Below are 26,580 nucleotides of genomic sequence, written 5' to 3' on the forward strand. Positions count from 1 at the left end.
CCGGTAACACTCCCTTCCCCCAGTAGTAACACCCAAATAGATCTCCAGACATTGCCAAATGTCCCCTGGGGGGATGCAAATCTGTCTAGTTGAGAACCCCACTGCTCCTGACCCTATCAGGACATCTTGTCATAGCTTTTCATGGAATCAAGTTTATAAATCTCTTTGTGACTTTTAGATTTTTGCTGGACTTCTCACTGAAGGACCCCCTTATGGACTGAAAAGAGTCCTTCTGTTTATCATTGTATCAACTGTATGTACACACTGTCTAGCACGAGATAGGTGCTCACTGAACATTGTTGAATAAATGAATGGATTTGACTATCACAAAAACCAGGTGGAGTATGTGCAGACACAAGTAGCACTCCCATTTCTAAACTGAGCTAACAGACACAGGGAATGGCTAAATGATAGGCACAGGGATCAACCAGCAATAAATGGTAGATGTAAGACTTGAACTTGGATTTCCATGCTCAGGTCTTTTTGATAGCCTATATTAATTTGATTGCCATCACCATGTTCTTACCTTCTGAGATGGCTTTCCGTCCCTCCCTTCGAAGTTTCCCAAAGCATTTTGTCTTTGCAGTCTATGCAACAGTAGAAAATACCTAACTGCATTTCAAGGTCTGAGGTGCTCAGGGCCTCATAGTAGCTTCCAGTAATGCTGCACTCTGATGCTTTTGAAAATGTACAACATATGAAATATAGGAGGGAGGCGATTAGGGCTTTTCATGTTGAAATAGGAATGCAAGACAGAAAAAAAATCAATAATTCCCCTGAATGAATTTGCTTTTATGGTATTCTTAGCCCTGTGGTCCACTCTAGTAAAAAGTCTGGAAAGAAGCAGTCACATGACAGGTGAGGATAATCTGATTTTAATGTAGGCATTGCAGAACTGCTAACTAGAACATGAAAGAACTTATAAGGATGCCCGATTAAAGTTATCATTTATTTCCATGCTGCCTAAGTATGGCCAGGCAGAAGCATCTCAATTGGAAACAGAAATAAAAGTTAATGGCACCTTCAGCATGCCATGTGTGTAAGATCTTTGACAGGCAAGATCCCTACAGCATTGTTACTCATTTTTTTTTTTTTAATGACCTATGTGTGGCTGGCCCATGAGGAAGAGGACAGGGCACACTGTCCAGAGGTAAAGCTGTCACTGAGGAGAGGAGCTGTGTTGGTGGGCTTTGTGATGTTCCAAATTCCCTACTGGCAGCACAGAGCCGGAGGTTGAAGGACTTTTTCCTCTGCAAGTAATGCCTATACTTTCTTATCTCTACACCAAAGCAGTGAGCATGGTTCAGGGTACAAGATCCTGGACTCTTTTTAATTATGTGAATTTGATCACGTTTCTCTACACCCTGGTCTTCAGTTTCCTCATCTATAAAATAGGTTTGATAATGGCACGTATGTTATATGGTCATCGTGAGGATTGAATAGTGAGTTCATGGGACCAGCAAGAAATAATGCTCAATAAACAATCAGTAGCTAATATCTTTCTTCAATTATACCTATTTCTGTTTTTATGTAGCACAAAGTTCTATCCATATGTCCTATGTTTATTATCTCACTAGTTTGTAAGCACCTTGAGAACCTAATCGCCACTGTATTTTCATCATTGTGTACGTATCTCATCAATTCTTAAAAAATCCGAATGAGTCTCGGATGGCTTTATCCACTTTACAGACAGGAAGCTGAGACCCAGATGACTGGAATGGGCCAAGGATTATGCAGTTAGACAGTGGTAGGGCCGGATCTAGCTGGTGGCTTTAGGGATACTCTTGCACAGTTAACATCATAGAATTGTCATAGATCCATTTCTGTCTCAACTCAAAATATCAAAATAGCCCTACAATGAAGCTCCCTGAGAGTCTGTCCTCCCTTTTCCTTCCTCCTCATCAGCAGATCTCCTCCGGGGACCAACTACATACTTTACTCGGTGCTTGAATAAGACTCTCTGTCTCTCTTGCTACCTTTCCCTGTTGCCTCCTCCATCCCTTTCCTTTCGGTTTCTCTCTCCCTCCCCACCTCCCTCTCTCCCTCCCTCCCCTCCAGCTCTCCCTCTCTTACACACACACACCACACCCCTGAAGAAAGAGCTTATTGATCTATTTCACATGGAAGGAGAGGATGGCATCCCTGATGACTCTGAGGCTTCCAAGTAAAGTGATGAAAAGACTGGGATCAGGTGAGAGCTAGGGAGAGATGAGCCCAGATTATTAGGGCAGGGAAGGGGCAAGCGCGAGATGAAAAAGCAAAAGGAATGAAGTTTGATATAAAAATAGATAGCTAGAAGAAAGAAAAGAAAGAGGAGAAAGGGGAGAAAGGCAGGCAGGAAGGGAGGGAGGAAAGGGGAGAGAGTTCTTGATTCTAGCCAAGCTTGTAGGCAGGGAACAACAACAATTAACAGAAAGTCTTGCTGCAGGAAGTTGAATGGTTTGGTGCGTCTGCTCCATTAACTATGTACTGTGTGAATTTGGGAAATTTAGTTAACCTTACCACGTCTCCACTTTCTCCTGTGTAACTCGGGAATAATAATAATTAATAGTAATGTTTGTAAACTTGAAGGCCTACTGTGAAGACTGAATGGATTGCTTACCATTTCTTTGCACATTAGAATGCTAAGTCAATAACAACAAATGTAAATGTATTAGCAATGTTATTATCATTATCATTAATATTATTAATGCTACCAGGAAGGAGAAAATAGAGAAGGCCTCTGAGGTGAGGGGAATAAACTTCTGGTAGGCAGCTTTAGGTAATAAAGAGCTGAGAGGATAGAGTATTATTCAAAGAAAATTCATAGTCATTTGTTAAATGATTCAGAGGTACGTACCACAGATGCATGGAGTTCAGTTAGGCTTTATTTTCAAAAGTCAGGTTGTTCTGGGCTAGAACAAAGGCTAAACTCCAGTCTCAGAGTGATCAAAAGCATTTATCCTAGTGCTCATGAACTCCAGGCCTATTCGCCCAAAATGAAGTTGTACATAGAATGTTCATGTATCAATAGCAAACCCCAAATTAAACTAAGTCATTTGAAATTACACTATGAAGCCAAGACAGTGACATGTGAAGTATTCCAAAGTTGAAAGACTGGCCATTAGCACAAATAATGGATTCCACCATAATAAGCCTTGCAAATTTGATTTCACTGAACTGTGCTGGTGTGATCAAAGGTCACTTCACACAGAGATCACAAACATTTATACTGGGGTGAAGCTTTTCTAATGCACTGAGATTAAATATTACTAAGGCACAGAAATATAATGTTTTGTGGGCTTCATAATTCCTTTCAATCAGGGGTCTCTCCCCATAAAAATATTAAAAAAGCATATGCTTTTTATATCCCTTCACTCAGTAATAATCTCCTTTAAAAAACATTTCAGTGAACACTAACTGAACAAAATCTGTCAATTTTCCTTTTATAATGAAAGGAAAACTGCTGTGATGAAAATTTTCTAATCATTACATCTAATTAAAAAGTTAAACCTTGGGTTCCTCATTTTTAAATTCTTTCAAACATAACAAAAGAGTCTCCCTTTCAGAAATGGGAGATAAAAGCATAGTCATTAGGTAATACTACTTCTACAGTAAAGCCACGAACTTGGAATTAATATTGGCCTGAGGTATTGTGAGAGAATGAGGGACAATTACAAGAATCAACCAAATCTTGGCCATTACTGACCTATGTTTTTCAATGCAGAAAAACCCCACTAGAACACCAATAGTGGGAGATCAAATAAGTAATTGTGATTTGCGCTTTTTGTGCCATGGAGAGAGAAAAATGGGTTCTGCCTCCCAGCTATGGGGCATGTGGGTCACTTGGTCTCTTAGTACGAGTAAAAGGAAACTTTATGGGTCCAGGTCCAGAGAGAGAGCCAGAACACGTTATCCTTCTAAATAGGTGAGGCTTTACCCCAAGATCCAGACTGACAAACAATCTTTTAATGTTATCCCCAAACCTCCCAATTCTGAGAGGAGAAGGGAGGTGAGGACCCTAGATGAGTATGGGACGTAATCCATCTCCATATGATTGTCTCACCTGCATCATGAGAACGGGGTGGGGAATAGTTCCAAAAGCCTAAATGCAAATTGTACGATTAACAGCAGGTTGCATCAACTATTTCTAACTCTTGCTATGTGTTTTAAGGATTTTAGGGGACTGTGTGGTGATAAAAAGAAGAAAGTCTCTTTTCAGGTGCCTTTTGCCAGAGGGAGTAGTAACCAGATCCCTAAGACAGCAATGTATGTTATAATGGTCCATTAGTCAGGACCAGAAGGATTACTCTCAGGAATGAAGCCGACTCATTCTGGTAATACTCAGTGCAGCTTCTAACCTATTGCAAAACAGTCCTCACTAAAGGCTGAGTATCTGCAGCTCTGAAATAAGCAAATACAATTAGATGTCAACTCAGATCACGGCCTTCACTGAGCAAAGGGGCAATCTTCCTAATAGATTCTACTCTTCCTTCCTGACAGAATTACTTCTTCATTTTTGCCTCTCAGGGAAAGGAGGGATAGAATATTGATCAAATATTTTTTTTTTCCAGAATGTATTTTCCTAGAAGGGTCTTTTAGATTTTGTTGACATCCTCTGCTTTCTGTCTTTTTCTTCCTGAGAAGTAAATACTTGGGCATAAAAAAGGAGTGAGAAGCATGGAGCCCTTGCTCTGCTCCTTACAAGGTGTCTGTGGCTGATACTCAGCTTGGTGACATTTCTGAACCTTTATCTTCTGTTGTAGAACAAAGGCAATAATCCCTGTTATGATAGGGATCTTGGGGGCTCAAATAAAAAATATAGAAAAGATTTGGAAATACTAAGGGGTCATTATTTTTCTGTGTAAGGGAAAGAAAAAGGCATTTAGCCTTCATTGGACATTGCCCAAATACCAGGTACAGCACTAAGCCCCTTATGTACTAGGTCTTTTAATAAAGGACCCCATGAGATGGGCATGTTGTCTACAGACCAGACAAGCAAAGGAAATGGTAGAGAGACCGTGTAATGTATCTAAGCTCTCCAAGCTTGATAATTGTAGAGACAAAATGAAAATCAATTCTTTTGCTCTCCAAAGACAATGCTTAGCTTCCAGAAAGTGGGAAATTATGCTTTTGGTACATAGTGGTAGAAATGCAAGGTTTGAGAGTGAATCAGCAAAGGCTTGAATGCTATCACTGCTACTCTCTCGGTGTTGTCATGGGTAAGTTGCTTAAATCCTCTCTGAAGTTTTGTTGTCTCATCTAAAAACGGGAAAGACTGAGTGACTTTACCCAAATAGTTGTGAAGATTTCTAGAAAGAATGCATACATAGCACTTAGCAGGATACTTGGCACATAGTTAGCAATCAGTGTATATGTTATTACTGTTTCATCATTTTAAAAAGTTTGTGAACAACCAGCTTAGTGGATGTGTCAGGAAAATATCAAAATTCCTTATAATTTATTCTGAGTTTTTTGAAGATGAGGTAGATTTTATCATATACAACTAAACATTGACTAAAATTATGGGAAGTCAGCTGGGTGAGTTAAAATAGATGAAATTAAAGAAATAAACCCAATCAGACATAAGGTGAAGGTAAAAATTATGGTCAAGATAATGCAGAATGAGTAAAGTCAGGGAAAAAAGAATGAATATTGCCAAATTAGACTAAACAGTCAATGCATGAATCTTTTAATATCTTGACTGACATGTGGTCTGACTTCTTGGCTATCCATTCCTGTGTAGTATAATTTACATTATACATCCTAAATAATATGGGACATATGGTCCTTTCATTGAAAACATTAAAAAGTCAGTGTTAAAATGCTAGTCTCTGAACTTATAGTCCCCATTTACCTATTTAAAAACTTATTAAACAAGACTAAAACATATTTAAGTGTGAGGTTTCTCCTCATGTAATGACCCAATGACCTTTATCTTTGATTTATAATCTAAAAAATCTAGAGATGACCCAAAGATCTGGGAGATACAAAGGTCCATCTAAGAACAACAGGTGAACTTGGGCTTAAACATCAATTCTACAGATATTTAAGCAAATATCTATGAACAATTCTCTTAATCTGTAAAATGGGAATAGTATCTTTAATCTTTCATGGTCATTGTTCAGGTTAGAGGAGGCTATGGCTACATGTATAACCTAGTTCGTAGTACATAAGAGGCAGTCATTGAAGTAAGTTATCTTCACTTAGTTTCCTTTTTCTTTCTTCTTTTTCTTTTCCTTGCTTTTCTTTCTTTCTTTCTTTCTTTCTTTCTTTCTTTCTTTCTTTCTTTCTTTCTTTCTTTCCTTGTTTATTTATTTTCTTAGAGAAGGTGGGGAAGAGCAAAAGGAGAGAGAGAATCTTAAGTAGACTCCATGCCCAGGGCAGGGCCGGATGCAGGGCTCAATCTCACAACCTTGAAATTGTGAACTGAGCTGAAATCAAGACTGGGATGTTCAACAGACTGAGCCACCCAGGAATCTCAGTTTCCTTTTCCTAAAGTATTTTAGAAAACATCGAATCTATTAAGTGCCCACAAGTTTCTAAACTCCTTATTAGGTATTGTGAAGCACAGTACTGCTCTTACCCTCGAGGATATCACAGCTGGCTAATCATTTCATGAAACTGACCTCATACACTATGATAGAAGGAATATGGAGTGTAATGGAAAACAGCAGCAAATTAGTTGGGGGTCAAGGGGAGGGTGAGGAGTAACTAGACCAAGGAAAAGTCTGGACGAAAAGAAATGCCACTGAAGCTGCATGTGCAGGGTGGCCAGAATTCTGCAGAAGAACAAGGAAGGAAAGGATTTCCCAGGCTCAGAATCAAAACACATGAAGCAGTATTCTTCACTCCTACAGTTTAGAGTAGAGACAACTTCTCCAGTGAAATGCATCTGTGCATCTTTTACCCCCATCCTCAGAAGAAAAAGTTTTATGCTGGGTAAGTTTGAAGAAAGAAACTGGGCATGCTCAGCTCACTCTTTCCTCTTGGGAGCCTACCAGCTAGTCTGAGCTTTGCAATCTCTTTTCACTGTAAGATAAGCTTAGCAAGCCAGGCTCTACCTCTGCAGAAGCTGGCAGTTTGGGGTGGGGAGTAAATCTAGTTCAAGATATCAGCAAGCCCATTTGACTGTCTACCATAGCCATTTCCTCCAATGTAGCTTTTATCAGTAATAAATCTGATTTTTTTTTTAAATCTCTATCAGAATCTGACACCTCTATCCAATCTGGTTTTAGTTTTAAGATTAAAAAAAAAGTCGTTATTTATTGAGGTCCTTAGACTTGATAGAGAGTGAGAATTTAGAAATAAGTAAGTGCATAGTGTACTCAAAATGCAACCCGTTTTTTCTCCAGGATGATAATACACTTGGGACGGGGAAAGGAGGAGAAACTGGTTTTAAGGTTCTAGGCTGGTCAGTGAGTTTGGGGTGGGGTAGGGCTTTTCTGTTATCCTAAGGGATTTGGACTATACCCCATAAGCTGTGTATAGCCATTGAAGGGCTTGAAGCAGGAAAGGTATGAAAAGGCCTTCTGTGGGAGGAAGGGGTCCTGGAATATTCTGGCAGCTTGAGGTGGATGAATTTTGTGGTGCATTGGAGGCAGAAAGCCAATTTAAACACTGTTCCAATAGTCCAGGTAATATCTTTGTGGGAAGATTTAGTCATCAATCCAATATCGAGCTCTAAATTCTCCTAGAATCTAAGAAATGTAAGACAGAAGGCCAATATACCTTACTTGAAATTGTAGTTTTAAAATATCATAAAGGCCAAAGGGCAAAAAAGTTGCATATGCAGACTGTCTCTAACTCAGACAGTTTGTCTTATGGTTTTGTTTTTTTTTTTTTTTTTTTTTTTTTTTTTTTTTGACTTTACAAAAGAGTGAAAGTGATACACTTCCAGTAAACACTGTACTTTGAATTTTGATCTTCTCCAGGGCTACCGATATGTTGGATGAGCCCCTCTTATGCTGCTGGGCAGCACGGCAAACTGAGGCTCCCCATCAGCCCTGTGATCATGAGGGTAGACAAGCAAGACATTTACAACCATTCTGCAGACACACAATCATGCCCTTTTTCACTTTCAGTACAGTACTCAACAAATTACATGACACAACATTTTATTACAAAGTAGCCTTTGTGTTCGATGGTTTTGCCATCTAACTAACCTAAGTGTTCTGAGCATATTGAAGGTAGGGGAGGCTATGCTATAATGCTCCGTAGGTTAGAGGTATTAAGTGCCTTTTCCAATTTTGGTATTTTCGACTTACAATGGGTTTATCAGGACTTGGTCCCATTGTCAGTTGAGGAATATCTGTAAGGAGTGTTCCAATAAGAGGAGCTAAGCTCAGCTGTTGCTAAAATGAAGAGATGATTATGTGGACAATCTAGAACTCATCAGAAATAATCACACCTAATTTAAAAACCATTGTCTGAAAGACAAGCCAAATTTCTCCCATCACGCAATAGCTACATGTTCTGGGAGGGGGTAGGCGGAAGGAGCATACAAGCCTCTTGTGTCATCATTACCACCACCAGGAAAAGAATACGCACATAGCAGTACCCATATAGCAGGTTAGGTCATAAAGGGTACAGGAAAGATAATTTTGATATAATTCATCTTGTGATATAAGCTGTACCCAATAGGAGGGAATTTCTAATAGAGAACAGGACTGGAAATCACAGCTACCTACCTAATCGTCCATAATCTGGTCTGTGTTTATCTTGCTAAACAAGCACTTTGCTTTGCATTAACTAAATAGTATGGGTTTATGTCTTAAAGCTATCATGCATACATTAAAAAGGGCAAATTGAGCTAGCTCTTTGAAGAGCATCCTTTGTTCCCTATTGCAGAAATGAGAAATAAAACTTAGTGATACAATGCTGTATTTCTTTATTCAGCAAGTATTTATTAAGAACTTATTGGATGTTCTCCATTGTGTTAATTAAGCAACAGATTTGTCTCTGGGGTGGAAAACTGCAGCAGCCACAATGGACTCTGAGCATGGGAGAGGGCATTACCCTTAAGCCATCAATTGTCCTTTCAAAATTCAAAGGAAGTTAGAAAGTTTTCCCATTCTAGTTTTTCACACATTTATCCATATTACAAAATGATGAAGTCTTAAGAAAATCAATAAATAAATAAGTATTTAAATAGAATTCCCAAAAGAGCTGTAAGTAAGTTATTTATAAAACTGTATTTTTCCTACGTCATTCCCAAACCTATTATATTTGCAGAAATCACAACCATAATCAGTTATTTTTTGAGTCCTATTGTGACCTAAATAAGTTTAGTTTTCTGATCATTTAATACTTATCAACTTCTCATAAATCAAGTCAACATCAACAAATTCAGGCTAACATAAGAATTATTACAGCACAATGAAAGGAGTGACCTTTTGAGGTCAGACCTAAACCCCAAACATAAATCTGGTCCTCTGCTTCTAAAGTCCATTCGCTCATCTGTAAAGTGGGGGAAGGATGACCCATATCCCCATCCTTTTTGAAGGGTAAGTTCAATTAAGATAGTATATAAGAAATGTTTCATAAGTGATAGCTATTATTATAATTTATTATAGTTACACCATTCACATAAAGTACACAGGATCTTTGAATGCCAGGGTTATAAAAGAAATGACAGCTCTAGGCTGCCACTTTTTTCTTTATTATTCATGGCCAACTGTGCTAATTTTCACTCTGCTCTTTTCTAAGCAGTTCTGATATAGCCTCACCATCTTTCTTAGCATCACTGTCCATTCAGCCATCATGAATCAATCAGGGTCAACACAGCGAGACATATGAATGATGTTTTTCATGTAGTCTAGCTTCCTTCAGCTGACATGCACTAAGATTCTGAGACTTGGCTTAGGTCATTCAGAATCCAGAGTTAGCTCAGGTACATTTCCTGATTTCTAGTTTTGCATCTTTCTGCTGGAGCACACTCACTCACTCTCCTCTGAGTTGTGAGATTTAAGCATGAGTCCAAGTTGGGAGAGACAGATCACTGAACAGCCTGGCACTATGTGATTTCTGCTGAGGCAAAGATTAAACCATGATCCTTTCAATATACAGTTACAGACTGATTTGCAACAAGGAACTGCTTAGGAAACTCTTCATGCACTCTGTCAAGGCTAATGCTAAAATGGGGTCAACAATATGTAATTTTAGTGATACCAAACTGCTGACATGTTACCCACAGCCATCACATGATAAGAGGACATTTTCAGATTCTACAAAATATGATTTATCAATTTCAACATCAATTTAGTCAATTGGTGTGGAATGTATAAAGGGAGTATCTGTTCCCAGTGGCTGGTTTATTCATAAAAAATACAACTTACCCATTACTGCCTCAATATCAAATTGAAGTTTAAAAGAAGAATAACTCTTAGAAAAATGCTTGTTTATTTTCCAAAAATCCCCTTGGAATTTAATTAGCAAAAGAAGGGTATTAACTCTTTAAAAGATTCGAAAGAACAATGGACATGCACCTGCGGTACTCATTTTTTACTTGAAGCTTAATTTTAAGAAATTGAGACTAGATCCCATTTTAGATGGACTCAATTTCTTACACCATCTTTCCTTCATTTTGGGGGTAATTTCTAATGAATTTAATGAATGGTGTTCCAGGGATATACTCAAGATTTCATAGTTCAGTTGAAAAGATATGGATGGAGAGAGAAAGAAGAGACCATACGCTTGAACGATATGCTCTAAATAATAATAATAATAAAGATAATTTTCGGTAAAGTCAAGTGATTATTTCCTTCTTAGCATCCCACCCAAACTCTCTTTATCTAGTGACTTTCCTAGATAAAGATCATCAGTCATTCAATGTATTTAAACACCATATTACAAATACCTTTTTCATGGAAGTTGTAAAGGGAAGGGTCAATGCCAGAGCTACAAAGGAAGGGGAGGGTCAGCATCACATATTTGAGAAGTCATGACCTACTTCCAATATCCAGCTTAAAAATGAAGTAAATTATAATTGCCCTTATAATACCAAAGCTCAGTCATTCAAGGATACCTAACAGAAATGCAAGAACACTCAGGACAGCAGGATGGTTGAAAATATTATTCTCCCTAAGGAAAAAACTGTATCAATCCAAAGTTTGGAAAAGATACTATGGGTCAAGAAGGGAAGCAAAGAAAAAGGGAACTCTCAGAGACAAGGAATGTCTACCAATCAGGGTCACACTAGGTGGGAAAGAGTGTAACCATTTGAGTTCAAATAATTAACGAATTCCAAAGATGCTTTGACTCCAAGGAGAGAAATCCAATAACTGGAAATTATCTTTCACTTCTTCCATTTTTCTTATCTGCTTCATTTTGTCATATTTTACCACAAAGAAACCCACACTATTTAATCCATCTTATTGTTCTGCATCCAGAATATAACCTCAATCCATACAGTGGATCACCATCATCACCATTGCTGCTACTGAAGTTCAGACAGCACTATCCCTCCCTTGGAAACACACACTGCTACAGGATATTCTAAATAGGTTCCCTCCAGCCATTATCGCCTCCCCACAGCTCATCCTTACTATGTACATTAAGATCGTGTCATGTCCAATGGCTTCTTATTGAATTTTGAATAAAATTAAGACTCCCTCCTATAGTCTTCAAAGCCTACATGACTTGGACTTACCTATCTCTCCACTCTCCATTCCTCTCTTTTCTATATTAACCTTCCTCTGTTGCAGAAACATATCAAACTTGTTGCTACCCTAGACTCCTCGAACATGCTATTCTTAAATTTGTAACATCATCTGAAGTTTGTTATAAAGACTGTCTCCTTTTCATCTTTCATCCTTCAAATATCAACTCAGGGGTCCCCTCTTCATTAGAGCCTTCCCTTACTCTAGTGTCTTATCCAAAGAAACACCTCTTTCATCAACCTATCCTCCATACCGGACTGCTCTAGTTTATTTTAGTCATATGTCACTCTCTGAAGTAATCTTATGTATTTGTTTACTTGTTAAACAACCCCACATCGGGCTTTCTGCTCAGCAGGGAGCCTGCTCCCTGCCCCCCCCCCCCGCCTGCCTCTCTGCCCACTTGTGATCTCTGTCTGTCAAATAAACAAATAAAATCTTAAAAAAAATAAAGAAGATAATGTTTGAGATGATCCTTGAATAATGGATGTGATGCTATCAAACACAGGAACAGGGAGAGTCATAATAAAGGGGGGGGGGCATGGGGAAAGATTTGTCAGGAGACTGCACTGTGGCTTCAGGAAACCAGGGCACAAGAGTTTGGTTGTTACCAGATAAAAGAGGAGTGGCTGGAGATGGGGTTGTAGAGCAGGTTGAGCCCAAAATGTAGACCATCTTGAATGCTCTGCTAGGAAAGTGAAGTTTTATTTTGCAAACTAGTGTTTGGAAGCTTGTGACTCATGAAATGCTGGTAAATATTTCATCACACACATTTAGGCAGCGTTGCACCTAATTTACCTGCCTTGGAAAGATGTAAAACCCCAAGGGCTTTGAACAATCTTCTACTGAAAAATAAACAACTATTTAACATCCAACACTGACCATCCATTAATATTTCCAGACATACCTGCCTTCTCTAGAAGTCAGAGTACTCTTAAAGCGAAGCACTACTTTAAATGATTTGGATTTGCTAAGTCATTTAAATCGGTGAGTGATATGAATAGAACGGAGTGTTAAGATAAATCTGGCAACAAAAACATTTGGAATGGATGGAAGGCGTCTGGGAGACCAGTGGCTACTGCAAATAGCTTATGTTAATGATAATGTACATCTATACTTAAGAGTCAAAAGAGAGGATATAAAAAGGGAAGATGGTTGGGACACTCTGAGATGCAATTCCGTATTAGCTTTCATCAGTTAATGAGTGAGGGCCCTGGGAGGGGGAAGGTGATGGTGATGGTGTTGATGACTCCCTGGTTTTCTGACATGGTAAATGGACTGAATTGTAGAACAGGGTTGAGAGCGGCACAGGGCATAAGAAACAAACAAACAAAAAAAAAACAAAAAAACAGGCTGAAGACTCTGCGTGAACTGCCCCAAAAATGAAAGGGATCATAATATCAATCACTACCCATTCTTTGTTGCCTTAATTATTAGGAAAGTAATAATTTTAAGTCTACAAGGAAGTACCAATTATACTGGGCTCTTTAATAAACTCAGAAGAGTTTCTGTCCTTAATTTACTTACAGTCCTCAACCTATTTAGCCATCACCTTTCAATTCGTCCTTTCCGAATGATGTTCTCTCCTGTGCTGAAAAGACAGTCACCCTCACATCATGGATAGATCGTCTTCACATTTTGTTTAGGACAGCCAGGGAGTGTCCAGCCGTGATAAGAGGAGTCTATAGAATTATCTCATTTATAAATTTAATTCTAAATATTGGCATCAGTACGGTAGTAGTGTGTTTTTATAGGATAACATTTCATAGAATCATTTTAAGATATGGTTTTGACTTTTAGGGAGGGGCAGCCTGCCTGCATCTTAAGACATGTGGACCTCAAATCATCCTTGAATATGTCTATATACCAAATTGTAAGATAGGCAGGATATTTCCAGAATATTTCTTTTCCCCATCTCATCCATTAGATCACTTTTCCTCTTCGGGTTCCCTGAGTGTCAATTTAGTGCCCACATTGCATTCCTCAGCACACCCTCGATCGACACAGTCAGATAGCCCAAGTCTGCCTGTTTTACTAATTACCTTTTCATCTGTCACTCAATTCAATCTTGCTCACCTACGTCAGTGTGAGAAGAAGAGCGTTCAGCTCTTTTCCTTCCAGAGAACAGACTTAAGGAAAGGAGTTATAGTGACAGGAGAGACAGGGGTATCACTCACAAAGGTGGTTAAAGAACTACTCTGCTATATTTAGGATAGGCAGAAATTTCTCTCACCAAGACTTTTAAGCAGGAATTACTCACCTATTTGTATACCCTTCCTTCCTTCTTTCCTTCCTTCCTTTCTTCCTTCCTTCCACCCATCTATCCACCCATCCATCCATCCATCCATCCATTCACACATCCATCCACCCAATCAACAAATGAAACCTATATTAAATAGCCAACTGGATATTATCATTATGCTAGGTATTCTAGACAATTCTTTAACAGTATCACAATTGGCTACAATCACATAAAAAGTAACTCCTCTTCATTAACAAATAAAAACAAATTACAATAGCAATGGCATGCAATTTTTTAGCTTACCAAATTCATGAACTCTTTTTTACAATGATAAAACCATCAAGAGTACAGGAAGAAAGGCTTATTCATACGTTCCTAAAATGGAAGGACTGTATATTTGTAAAGTCTTCTTAGAAGCACTTTGGCAATTAACTCTAAGCTGTGTGGAGTAGGAATCTGTCTCTCTTGTTCTCCTTTGTATCCCCATTGATTAACACAGTGTTTTGGCATATGGGTACTATTCAATCATTAATTACTGAATAAAAATCAACTGAATGACTAGGTAAATACTATGAGCTTTTAAAAAGTTGCATAATTGACTCAGTGATTTCTTTCCTGAAAATATATCTCTATGAGAAATGTGAAATCAAAAGCCCAGTACAGGGGTGCTTGGGTAGCTCAGTGGGTTAAGCGTCTGCCTCCAGCTCAGATCACGATCCCAGGGTCCTAGGATCGAGCCCTGCTGAGCAGGGAGTCTCCTTCTCCCTCTCCCACCTCCCCCTGCAGATATATTTATTAATCATTCTAAAGTGTAATAAAATCCTAAGAATTATTTACATAGCCTTAAAGTTAACAATTTTTAAACAAAACAGTATTTCTGAAAAAAGATAACAATCACTGTTGACCACTAGCTAAAGAGCACAGCCTATCAGAATAAAGTACAAAGGTCTTCAGTTATGGTTTTTTAATGTGGTGGTGCCAACTACAGTAATCTGAGCACTTATATTTAACGATGAAAATGATGGATAAAGAAGATCATGCAGTCTACAATAGATTGTACAGAAACGAATTATAAAATAATATTTCATGACATTATTTCAGTCTTCTAGAGAACAAGTGGCTCCTAAATTGGACAATGAAACTGTGCAGAATCAATTTTTTCTCTGGTTGTCCTCTCAAAGTACAGTACTGTACCTTTCATCATTGAACACCATGACCCACTTGAATGCAGAACCTAATTTCTGAACACTGATTCCAATATTTCAATAGCACCACAATAAAGTAAGAATCTGAGTCAAACTAAAAACAAACCAATAAATGATTGTTAACTTTTTATTATATTCTATTATTAAAGAGAGCTACTACAAGGGTAAAATGTCACTCTTGACCTTAAGGCACATACATATTAGTAATAATAATAATTAAAAAGCAGGCACCTGGGAGGCTCAGTGGGTTAAGCCTCTGCCTTTGGCTCAGGTCATGATCTCAGGGTCCTGGGATCTAGCCCAACATCAGGCTCTCTGCTCAGCAGGGAGCCTGCTTTTCTCCGCCCTCTCTCTGCCTGCCTCTCTGCATACTTGCGATCTCTCTCTCTGCTAAATAAAGAAATAAAAAATCTTTAAAAAAATAATAATAATTAAAAAGAAACTTAAAACTACTTAAGTACTTTATATACAAGGCCCTGTGCTAATCTTCATTCAGAAACCAAGAACACTTTGTTGAATGAACTATTGGGTTCTGGAGAAACAAAGGTGAATAGGTTGCACTCTAATGGAATTCAGCTTAGTGGAACATAAGGTTAAGTACTCATAACTGGGGTAAGATGTATAGGTAAATCATGTACAGTATTCAGCTAGACATAAAGGTATAGATGATGAGGTCTCTCCTCTCCACAGCCTGGGATCCAGTTGAGGAGTCTGGGTCCAAATGTATGACTTAATAATGATACTATAAGAATTATCACAAAGATAATTGGACAACTAGCATCGTGAGTTGGACTCTGAGCTGGGCATACAAGAAATCTCTCACTCTCTCATCAGCAGAACGGGAAGGAAACAAACCACAATGCAAAGTAATATGCTAATGATGCAAGACACCATGTTAAGTATAGGTTTTGCGAGCTAACTATGAGCTGGATAGGATTAATGACGAGGATGTGCTTGAACCAGGTCTTTAAAAAACGGAGAGACTGTGAGGCAGAATGGGACACTGCACCAGAAGGAAATGAGAACTGATAGTCTAATGCAGAGGTTGGCAAACTTTTTCTGCAAAGGGCCAGATTCTCAATTCTATTTGACTCAACCTTTCCACTTTACAATGATTGTTTTGTAAGATCCTCTTCTCTCCATCTGAAATGAAATTCATAGATAATACAATGGCCTATACATACTTTTATACTAAAGTAAAAAGAAAAATACAAAAATGTGTTTTATATTAGAAAGATGTTTTCAATTTGTCAGTCTGTGAGCCCAACTGTACTGAACAGAGCAATGGAGTAATCAAATGTTTACCTCTTCTTATAGTTAATAAATATGGATTTCAATGGACTAAAGAGACCAGATACCATTTCTTACAAGAAGTATAGGAAACGTGAAAGAAGAAACACATATATGAAGGATCCTAGATTACTGATTAGTGTTGGAAGAAATAATAACAGATCACTTACAGATAATAAGAGATCAAAGGAAATAACCTCAATTCAATATGGATAATCTAAGAAGAGTGCCAATAGTTAAAGTGGAGATAGCTAAAAAAATTTTTTGGGAGGGTGCCTGGGTGGTTCAGTCATTAAGCATCTGCCTTCAGCTCAGGTCATGATCCCGGGATCCTGGGATCGAGCTCCGCATCGTGCTCCCTGCTCAGCGGGAAGCCTGCTTCTCCCTCTCCCACTCCCCCTGCTTGTGCTTCTCTCTCACTGTGTCTCTCTATCAAATAAATGAATAAAATCTTTTAAAAAGTCATATTTTTAGAAATAAACTGATACTTTTTATAACTTTTTATAAGTTTGGTGTCAAAGTAATTCCTGTTTTCTATAGGACAGGCCAGTGAGGGAATTCATCATCTCTCTATCTCTTTATTCCTGTTCGGATTTCTCCTCAGTATAAAGGTATTCACTTGATTTCTAGTACTTCCACAGACCTGGAACTCTATCCTTTGATTACAAAAATGGGGAATGGGGACTGGATTTAACAACAACAGCAACAACAGCAGCAGCAGCAACAACAACATAACAACTCAGAATGTAAGAGCTTGTAGGGAAGCTGAGTACAGATGACCTTTGGGCTAATATCAGAGTAGTACTGAAAGCAACAGAGAACTAGACAATAAGTAATTTCAGTTACTTTTACAAAACATATTTCTCACTATATGATAAAAATGTTTTAAAAATTAATATATGGTACGTCAATGAAATGAAATGTTTTTAAAACAATCCTATTAATGAAATTTAGTGAGAGCTTTGTATTTTACATATTTCTTTTTTTTAAATTAACATATAATGTATTATTTGTTTCAGGGGTACAGGTGTGTGATTCATCAGTCTTAACACAATTCACAGGACTCAGCATAGCACATACCCTCCCCAATGTCCATCACCTAGCCACTCCATTCCTCCCACCCCTTCCCCTCCAGCAACCCTCAGTTTGTTTGCTGAGATTAAGAATCTCTTAGGGTTTGTATCCTCTCTGGTTTCATCTGGTTTCATTTTTCCCTCCCTTCCCCTATGATCCTCTGTCTTGTTTCTCAAATTCCTCATATCAGTGAGATCATATGATAACTGTCTTTCTCTGATTGACTTATTTTGCAATCAAAATCAGTATTTTATGTATTTCTAACAACTTAAAATCTTTGGTTCTACATCTGTTAAAAAAAAAAAAGCCTCAAATCTCTTCCATCCCATAATGCAGGTGATATTTACAAATGGAGATTCATGCAGGGGAGATGTATTGGTGACAGTAACCAGTGCAGGAGTTTCAGCTTTAGGATGGGGTCTTCCAAAATGGGAATCAGTTCCTGTCAAATTCCTAAGAGAACAAAATACAATGATTCCTTGACTTACATAGAAGTTACATTCCCAGAAGACTTAACGATTAGCAAATCCTTGCAGAAAATGCTTCTTATCTGTTTTTAAAACTGAATTTGACTTCAGGCTTAAAAAACCATAAACTTGAAAAAATCTTCATGAATTTCCAGTACCATGTTAAAAATTGTGTAGTACAAAGGGGGATTCTTTGCTGTGCAGAACTTCTTAGCAAATGACAGTGCATCCAGCATCCCTGGCTCCTTTCTGCTAGATGCCAGCATCACCTCCCAATCATTAGTAATACATAAAGTATCTCCATACAATTCTAAAATTATTTCTAGTGGCTCTTCTCTCTATCTCTTTGGGATTGTTGGTCTAAATTATGAGACAATAGAGGTAAGAAGTAAGATAACTTTTTATATAATGCCCAACACTGCAATGCCAACAAGTTAAAAGCTTCACAACTTTCTGCCGATAATGAACTTCATAAAGAGGAGCACAGAGCTTCAAGAAGGAAGGAAGCTTGACAATAAAAGGTAACTCAGTTCTGCATTCAAAGACAAGGGCCAATTCTGCCGCAAACCGAAGGACCCTGTTCTCCTTTGGAAAATGTACTAGATGACCTCTAAATTCCTATCTACCTCTGAAATAATTATAACACATATAGAAGCCTTTGGGAAATTAAAAGGGAACAAAGTGGACTAAAGAATGAAGAGGATAAAATTGGGTGGGGCTACACTTTTAACAGATCAAACAATATCATAAGAAGGAAGAGGATGGACAACGGAGATGGTGGTATTAAAGTTAGATATTTGATTCTTGGTATCATAAAGACACAAGTAACTGACATGTGAGATTTACAAAATTCAGCACTGTGTGGTAATTCTTTTGTTTTTTTTTTAAAGATTTTATTTATTTATTTGACAGAGAGAGATCACAAGTAGGTAGAGAGGCAGGCAGAGAAAGAGAGAGAGGGAAGCAGGCTCCCTGTTGAGCAGAGAGCTTGATGCGGTACTCGATCCCAGGACCCTGAGATCATGACCTGAGCCGAAGGCAGAGGCTTAACCCACTGACCCACCCAGGCGCCCTGTCTGGTAATTCTTTTGGATGTAAGACATATAATGCCTACATGTGCTTTTGTTATGTATGTATATTAAGTTTAAACTACATGCTTCTTAATTCCTCAGTATAAATTTTTATAAGATTGAATCTAATTTGCAAATAACCACAAGTTATAAGGTATTTCTTCATCTTTTTTCTTTTAAAGATTTTATTTATTTATTAGAGTGAGAGTGAGTGAGAAGGAGGGAGAGGGAGATAAAATCTGAAGGAGACTCTGCACGGAGCATAGAACCTGATGTGGGGCTTGATCTCATGATCTGAGCTCATGCCTGAGCTAAAACCAAGAGTTGGACACTTAACCAACTGAGCCACCCAGGTGCCCTGTTTCAAGGTATTTCAAAGAGCAAGTATCAGTGCTGTGAGAATCAACTTCAACTCCTTCAGAGCAGCACAATTCTTAAACTTAATCAGAGAGGGGGAGGGGTTTAAGTGGTCCAACCAACTCAGGGTTCCTAACACCAGAAAATGGAGCAGAATGGGAAAATCTAGGATTCTGCTAGGGGATGCCAGTTCTCCCAACCATGTTAAATACTCCAATTCCTTAAGGAGATTTCCTGTTAAATCAAAAAGTTAAAAAGGTCTCTGGGGATGTTCTACTTCCTGCTGTTCCTCAAAGAGATCTTTCTGTAAGATTCTGTGGAAAGGGTCATATAGACACCTACCTTTGAAACAAATTCTACCCTTATTAGATGTGCCATCAGGAGAAAGTTAGTCAGCCTTAATTTTCATACCTATAAAATGGGGATTTTCTTTTCTTTTCTTTTTTTAAAGATTTTACTTATTTGTCATAGAGAGAGAGAGAAAGAGACAGAGAGCATGCACACAAGTAGGGGGAGAGGCCCAGGCAGAAGAAATAGTCTCCCTGCTGAACACAGAGCCTGACATAGTACTAGATTCCAGGATTCTGAGATCATGACCTAAGCCAAAGGCAGACGCTTAATATCTGAGCCACCTAGACATCCCTATAAAATGGGGGTTTTAATATGTCTTTTAATGTTTTCAGAATTAAAAAATGACCAGCATAGAGCTCTAGCGTAATGCTGCACACATTGTGGGTATCCTGAGTATTCAATAAATGCTATTACCTTTACTCATTCCTTTCCCACCCTCAGTATTTTGTCCTACTTGTCCAGCCCTAGAGAAAATGCTCTGCTCATGTCAGCATCCAGAAGGGGCGGGGGGTAACCTAAGTGTTGACCAAGCAGCTTCAAGTCTGCCCAAGGAACTGCCTAGAACTTTAATTCCTTTGGTATTATCTCTTATTCGATTCTGTTTCCTTTGCCTGGGGGCAGCTGGTGTTTTCCAGAGACTAAAAAGTCGTCTTCTTCTTTGGTAAGGGGCTCTCTCTTCAGCTGCTTCTGTAGAAGCAGTTGCAGAGTTAAAACAAGCTGCCAGATCTTTCTGGCTGGGCATAAGCTGAGCCTGAGATTTGAGCCCAGGGCAATCCTACTTCTTGGACAAAAAAAAGGTTCTCTGGACTCAAGTTGCTACAAACTACTGTGTTTTGGAGGAGCTGCAAAGGGACCCTTAGGGAAGATTTACAGAGTTTGGCTAAATGTTTCAAACACTGTTATTCTAGCAGGATTTTGCTGAGAAAATCTAATCTCACCTACCTTCTAATATAAGATAATGGGAATGCTACTTCATCAACACAGTTCTATTATGTATATATTTTTTCCTCTCTCTCTCTCCCTCTGTGTGTATGTGTGTGTGTGTTGTGTGTGTGTGTGTGTGTGTGTGGTGTGTGTGTGTGTGTGTGTGTGTGTGTGTATGTGTAGGCATTGTCGTAAATCTCTGAGAAACCTGAAGGGCAAAATGTCATCCCGTCATCCTGTGGTACTGTGCCTAATGTTTCTGGACAGTTGCCCAACCTAACCTTCATCATTATAAGTAAGACATCAAAAAATTCAGTGAACAAAGTAGAAATTCTAATAAAGGACACCACAATACTGATTAATTAATTGGATGGACAATAAGTTCTTCAGATTAAAAAAACATTTGGATATCATCAGTAATAATAAATACCACTTACTGAACAATTCTTATGTTCTAAGCACCACACTGGGCTCTTTTATGTAGAATCTTTTCAATTCTTATTACATTTTCCCGTAATATAATTTTATCAACCTAAGTTTTACAGAGAAGACAAATGAACTTTAAAGAAGTTAAGTAAGTAAGGTCACAGAGAGCTAGTAAGTTCAAATTTAGGATTGTCTTGCCTTAAAGCATAAATCTTGGGGCACCAGGGTGGCTCAGTGGGTTAAAGCCTCTGCCTTTGGCTCAGGTCATGATCCTAAGGTCCTGGGATCAAGCCCCGCATGGGGCTCTCTTCTCAGCAGGGAGCCTGTTTCCTCCAGTCTCTCTCTCTGCCTGCCTCTCTGCCTACTTGTGATCTCGGTCTGTCAAATAAATAAATTTTTAGGAAAAAAAAAAAAGTATAAATCATTTCCAAAGCACTTCCCATTAATGGATGGGTATCAGTTGACAGAGTCACAGAATATTAGTATTGAAAGAGATATGGGAATTCATTTAGGGAAGACCGTTTTTCTTAGAAACAGAGAAACGGAGAAACAGTTGACTGAGCACAAAGCCTAACCCACAGAGAGTGAGAGCGGGCACCAGGATCCTGCAGTGATGGGCTCCATGCGATCCGCCCAGCAGAGTCCCTGTCGAAGCACATGAGACTCTGTGACCAAGCCTTGCCCAGGCCTCCAGCCCCAGCCCTTGATGAAGCTACTCTCTAGTGCCCCATGTTCCGGGAAACAGAACTCTGAGTAGTTTCTACACAGCAACCCACGTGATATATGTGTTTCAGCTTCTATTATTTTTACCCTGAAAGCTTATCTCTCTTTGCTTACTTGATAAACACAGGCATGTTACTTTCAGGTTCAATTTAATGCAGCCCAAGGATCACTACCTCTGGCAGTCTTCCCTGATTCACTTATTTTTCTCTTCCTAGACAATCAGATACAATGAATTAAGGAATAGGTTAATGATAGCCAACTTTTAGTGCAGGCTTCTTATTCACTCATTCTACAAATATTTATTGAACCTCCTACTACATGGAAGCACTGTAATAAGTACCTTACATTTACTATGTTAATTCCTCACTACAATCCTGAGTTAGGGTCTAATTTTATGCTCATTTTATAAAACAGAAAATCTAGGCTTAAGAGATGCAGTGCCTTTTCATTAAAATTAAATTAACTAACTGTACCCCTGGGGTTACTAATACATTACATGTTAATAAAAAATAAAAAAATTAATTAAAAAATAAAAAAATTAAATAAAAATAAGTAAATATATACATATACATTAACAAATCTTACTTTCTTACTTCTCTGTGGTTCCTCTGTATCCTGAATATATATCTACTGTAGACTTTGTAAAACTCTATGGGACTTGGTTCTCTTCCAATGTGTGACTTATGACAATATAATTCCATATATATTATGATATACTTAATAAATATTATATACCACTGGAGGCCAATGGTATATAATGGAATATACTCTCCACAATGGTAGGGAGAGTATTTCTTTTGTTTACTATTATATCCACAGGCCTGACAGAGCCACATGGCAAGCACTCAGCAAATGATAGTTGAATAAACAAATGAAGAATGAATGAAGTACAAAGGTATTGAAACCTGAGCTTTGAATCTCTACTATTCTGTGCTTCCTGCCCAAATCAGTCCACACTGGGGAGAAACGCCACATAAGTGATGATGGACATCCTTCCCCCCGCTCCCTGACCCAGGCCAACACTATTATCCTAGATGTGCCTTCTAGAACTCACTTCTGGACCCTATAATTTTCCATCTTCTTACCTACTATTACGGTTGTATTAATTCTACAGATCCAAGTGGAATGAAAACTTATTTGAGAAAGGACAGAAGCTATTTTTCAGTCATGCTGAGGAACAACATAATGACAGTGTCCTGTTAGCACACAGCACCCCAAATAACAGGAGTTTGGCAAAGAGCCTTGGGAGGAACTCAAGTCATTACCATGGCCCTCTATTATAGCAGCCGGAAATCACACTGCTGATGTCCACGTAATACAGCAAATATCTCTGAGGGCAGGATCCCAGCTCCCAGACATTTAACAGCCCTGAGGCACGTTCTATACCACATGTGGGGACCGTGGCTTCTCTATAGCCTGCACTCTGCTCCTGTCTACTTTATCAAGAATTCTCTTGTTTAGTATGATTAACCTCCATCCTTCATTTCACAGTATTTCACAGGATATCTCTAGTTAATTTAAGGGGTATGAATAGTACCACAAAACCCTCAAAACAGACTTGGCTGTTAATGACACATATGCATACACCTAGACACACAGATGGTCTTATTTCTGTGATGGTATCTATGGGTATATAGGACTTACACATATCTGTATATTTTAAATATTAGATATAGCCTATAAATACATGTGTAAATGAATATACATATCTATACATGTATTTATAGGTATATGAATATACATACATAAATCAGCATTTTAGAACACTTATAAGAAGTAAAGAAATGTACTTTATATGGAGAGAATAAAACATCCTTTGGAAGAAAAAGTTAGTACTTTCTGGGTTAGAAAAGAGAACTTTAAACAGAACTTTAATTTTTATATGTATACATGTATATGCATGCTTACATGTATATGTATATATATACTTATAAATACATGAAAATACATTAATATGTGCAAGTATTTAGGTACTATAGGGATATTTAAATACATATATTAAAATCTATTCACAGCACTTTCACAGGTCTGAGGTGGTAAAAGAGAGGAAGGGTCAGGTGTCACAACACTAAAGACCCTAAAAGATACAGTATTGTAACCCCAATATTTGAGTATCCTTGTTCTTCCTAGCTAAGAATAAAGGACCTATGAATAAGAGAGAAAATTTATAGAAATGTATGTGAAAAAGAATGGGAGATGGTGTCTGTCTCAATTTATTGCCTTCTTATATGTCACTGGATCTTAATTATCATTACAGAGAGTCTATTTCTTTAAAGCATTAAATGTCTGTAAATTTAAGGCAAGTAGGAGGCTGACTTTGTTAAAAACCAAGGAAGGGAAAAGTTTCCCTTGACTGATGAAAAATGTACAAAAATTTGAAGGCATGGTTATTTTAATGTACAATTACAGATTTTTGGTTTGAGAAATTATCATTTATGAAATGCACATCTCTTTACATGTTGGAAAAAAACTGTGACCATAAAACAAGTTTGCTTATTCTACTCTAAAACAAGTTGGCTTATTCTACTCTATGCAAAAACTAGAAGCTAGATGTGTGTTTGTCTTCTTTGCCTATGTGAGCCTTGAGAATCTAACATAATCGACACAGAGATATACTTTAAAGACATTTAAATTCATGCATTTGTAAAAGAATATGTAGAGACTTTGAAATTGTCAAGACTGTTTTTTCAGTTTGGAACTCATGTTAACTTTAAAAAATAACTGAGTTTCCAAATATCAGGCTCCATTTCAAACTGAACCAGTTTAATACTAAAATGACAATATATTCCTTATTTAAATCAAGATGCTGAGATGCATGATATTAATGGATCAAAAGTCACGTATACAAACAGTATCATTAAGATCTAGTGACATGTGATATTCTTGGAAGTACTTTTTAAAAAACTAATATTAAAATTAGAATGTACTCTCCACCTCTCAGAACATAACATTTCACTCATGATCCATAGCCACTTCTCATTTATGCTAAGATCACAATAAAATCAAGAAAGGATTTTTTTTTTCTGCAAACAGTTTTTCTCTTCTTCAATGGATATTTAAGAACTATCATTCAATATTTATGACAGTGATTACAGGTGCACTTTATTTAAATTTTACAGCATTTACAGGAAGTTGTCTTCCCTTTTCTGGATGGGGCCAGGAAAAAAATGAGCCAATTTCATTTCTGATAAAATGCCAGTAATTTGGGGCAAGAATAAGCTAGAAATTAAATTAAGGGAATCTGCACATCTGCTTCAGAAATACATTAAGAAGAAAGAGAGTTATAGTCTTTAGTATAAATAACCTTATTGCTTCCCTATGAATAAATAAAATGTTTCATTATTTTATTCTGAGTATAATCATCCTCTAGTTTGCTCCCAATTATTCCTTTTGTTTGTAAAATGAATTATTTAGTATAAACAAAATTTCTTCCCTATTACTGAAAAGGTATACAGTGTTATAAGAGTAAAATTAGAATAGCACACTTCAAATCACTGCTTTCCATAGCTGAAGAAATAAATGCCCTTTTATGATTAAAGAGACGGAATGTATCGAAGTTTATTTTTTTTCTCCCTTAAAAAAAAATGAGGCTAGGCAGGACACAAAAGTTAACAACGATTAGGAGTTAAAGTGCTGCCAAAATACAGCACAGTAAAATCATCCGAGGACTAGAGAAGTTGAACTTGGGGAAAAGTCACTGAAAGAAACTGAGCACAGCATCTTTGGATTTTCGCAGGCCACCCAGAGGTGTGAGCCCCCAAACACCTGTGAAAACGACAGGTTTTCCCAAGCCCACCATTTTCCAAACAGGCACACACCCAGTCAGCAAGGAGGACCCGGCAAAGTTTCCAAACCATGCTTCCCTCACACGACTTGCTCTCAGTTTCTTCCGATACTCAAGGGAAAGTCATAAGGAAAAGGCTCACCTGTGTTGGGCTGAACCAACCATGTGGGCAGGCGCAACGCTCCCCACAAGTCCCTTTGCCCTTGGAGCCCATCTTGTGGGGGCTTTTCCGCACACTGTCCCACAAAGTGACCAGCTTGGTCCTGTTTGAAGCTGGGCCCCCAGGTCCTGAAGCGGGCATGGTCTGAGAATTGTACCCAAGCCCCTGAGGGCTCCTCTGCCAGCCACAAGCGCAGTGGGCATCCCTGATCAGGGTGGGGGCGCTCCTGCCGGCATCCATCCCATCGGACCCCCGGCTGCAGCTGTGTTGCTTGGTGAGGTATGCATTCATACTGCACTGATGCCTACTCTTTCCTTTGGTCAGCTCTGCACAGGAATGTCTCCTCCCTCACACCCCTTTCTTCCAGGCAGTTGTAAAAGTCTTTTTTTTTTTTTTTTTAATTTTTTTTTTTGTCCTCCCGTGGATCTCTCAGTATCTTTGACAGCTGCTATAAGCAGCGCATGGTGGGAGCAGCGAGAGCAGCTCCGCACAGCATTATCTGCGGGCTGGTAGCTCTTTGTCAATAGATGACTCAACTCACAGAGCAACTTGACAGTATCCCTGCTCTAGGCAGAAGCAATCAATGCTCCACACAGCTGGGCTACAAGACTGTACACTGTGTTACAAACCCTTTTTGGATGGAGCCCCACGGTAAAGAATACTCTTTGCAATTTGGCATTCTGGCGTTTCCCTCTGCTAGATGAGCCCTGCACAGAATACAGACCTCAGGAGGGAAAGCTGCTTATCAAACTAGAAGGACCCTTCTAGGCTGAAATAATATGGGATTGGCAATTTAAAATGATGGGAAAGTTAACCTGTAAAGAGATTTCCAACATTTACAGGAATCACTTATGTAGAGAGATATTTGCCA

The 26,580-nt window shown here is 38.3% G+C and overlaps 1 protein-coding gene across 14 annotated transcripts in view; it reads right to left on the reverse strand.

Annotated features, from left to right (window-relative positions):
- Nucleotides 1-26,580, reverse strand: part of DLG2 (discs large MAGUK scaffold protein 2) — a 1,545,411-nt gene that overhangs the window by 731,346 nt on the left and 787,485 nt on the right. For 3 of the 14 annotated variants that reach the window (XM_045071286.1, XM_013061893.2, XM_004763484.3), the window contains exon 1: nt 25,692-26,214. The exons of 9 other annotated variants lie outside the window; for them this stretch is intronic. In XM_045071286.1, coding sequence (XP_044927221.1) covers nt 25,692-26,000 — 309 coding nt within the window. In that variant the 5' untranslated portion in view covers nt 26,001-26,214. Of the gene's footprint in view, nt 1-25,691; nt 26,215-26,580 lie in introns of those variants that run through there. 2 more of the 14 variants (XM_013061895.2, XM_004763487.3) reach the window with 1 other exon arrangement.

Source organism: Mustela putorius, unplaced genomic scaffold (genome assembly GCF_011764305.1).
Source record: "Mustela putorius furo isolate JIRA1106 unplaced genomic scaffold, ASM1176430v1.1 tig00003987_pilon_pilon_pilon, whole genome shotgun sequence".
In the NCBI taxonomy this organism is placed as follows: Eukaryota; Metazoa; Chordata; class Mammalia; order Carnivora; family Mustelidae; genus Mustela; species Mustela putorius.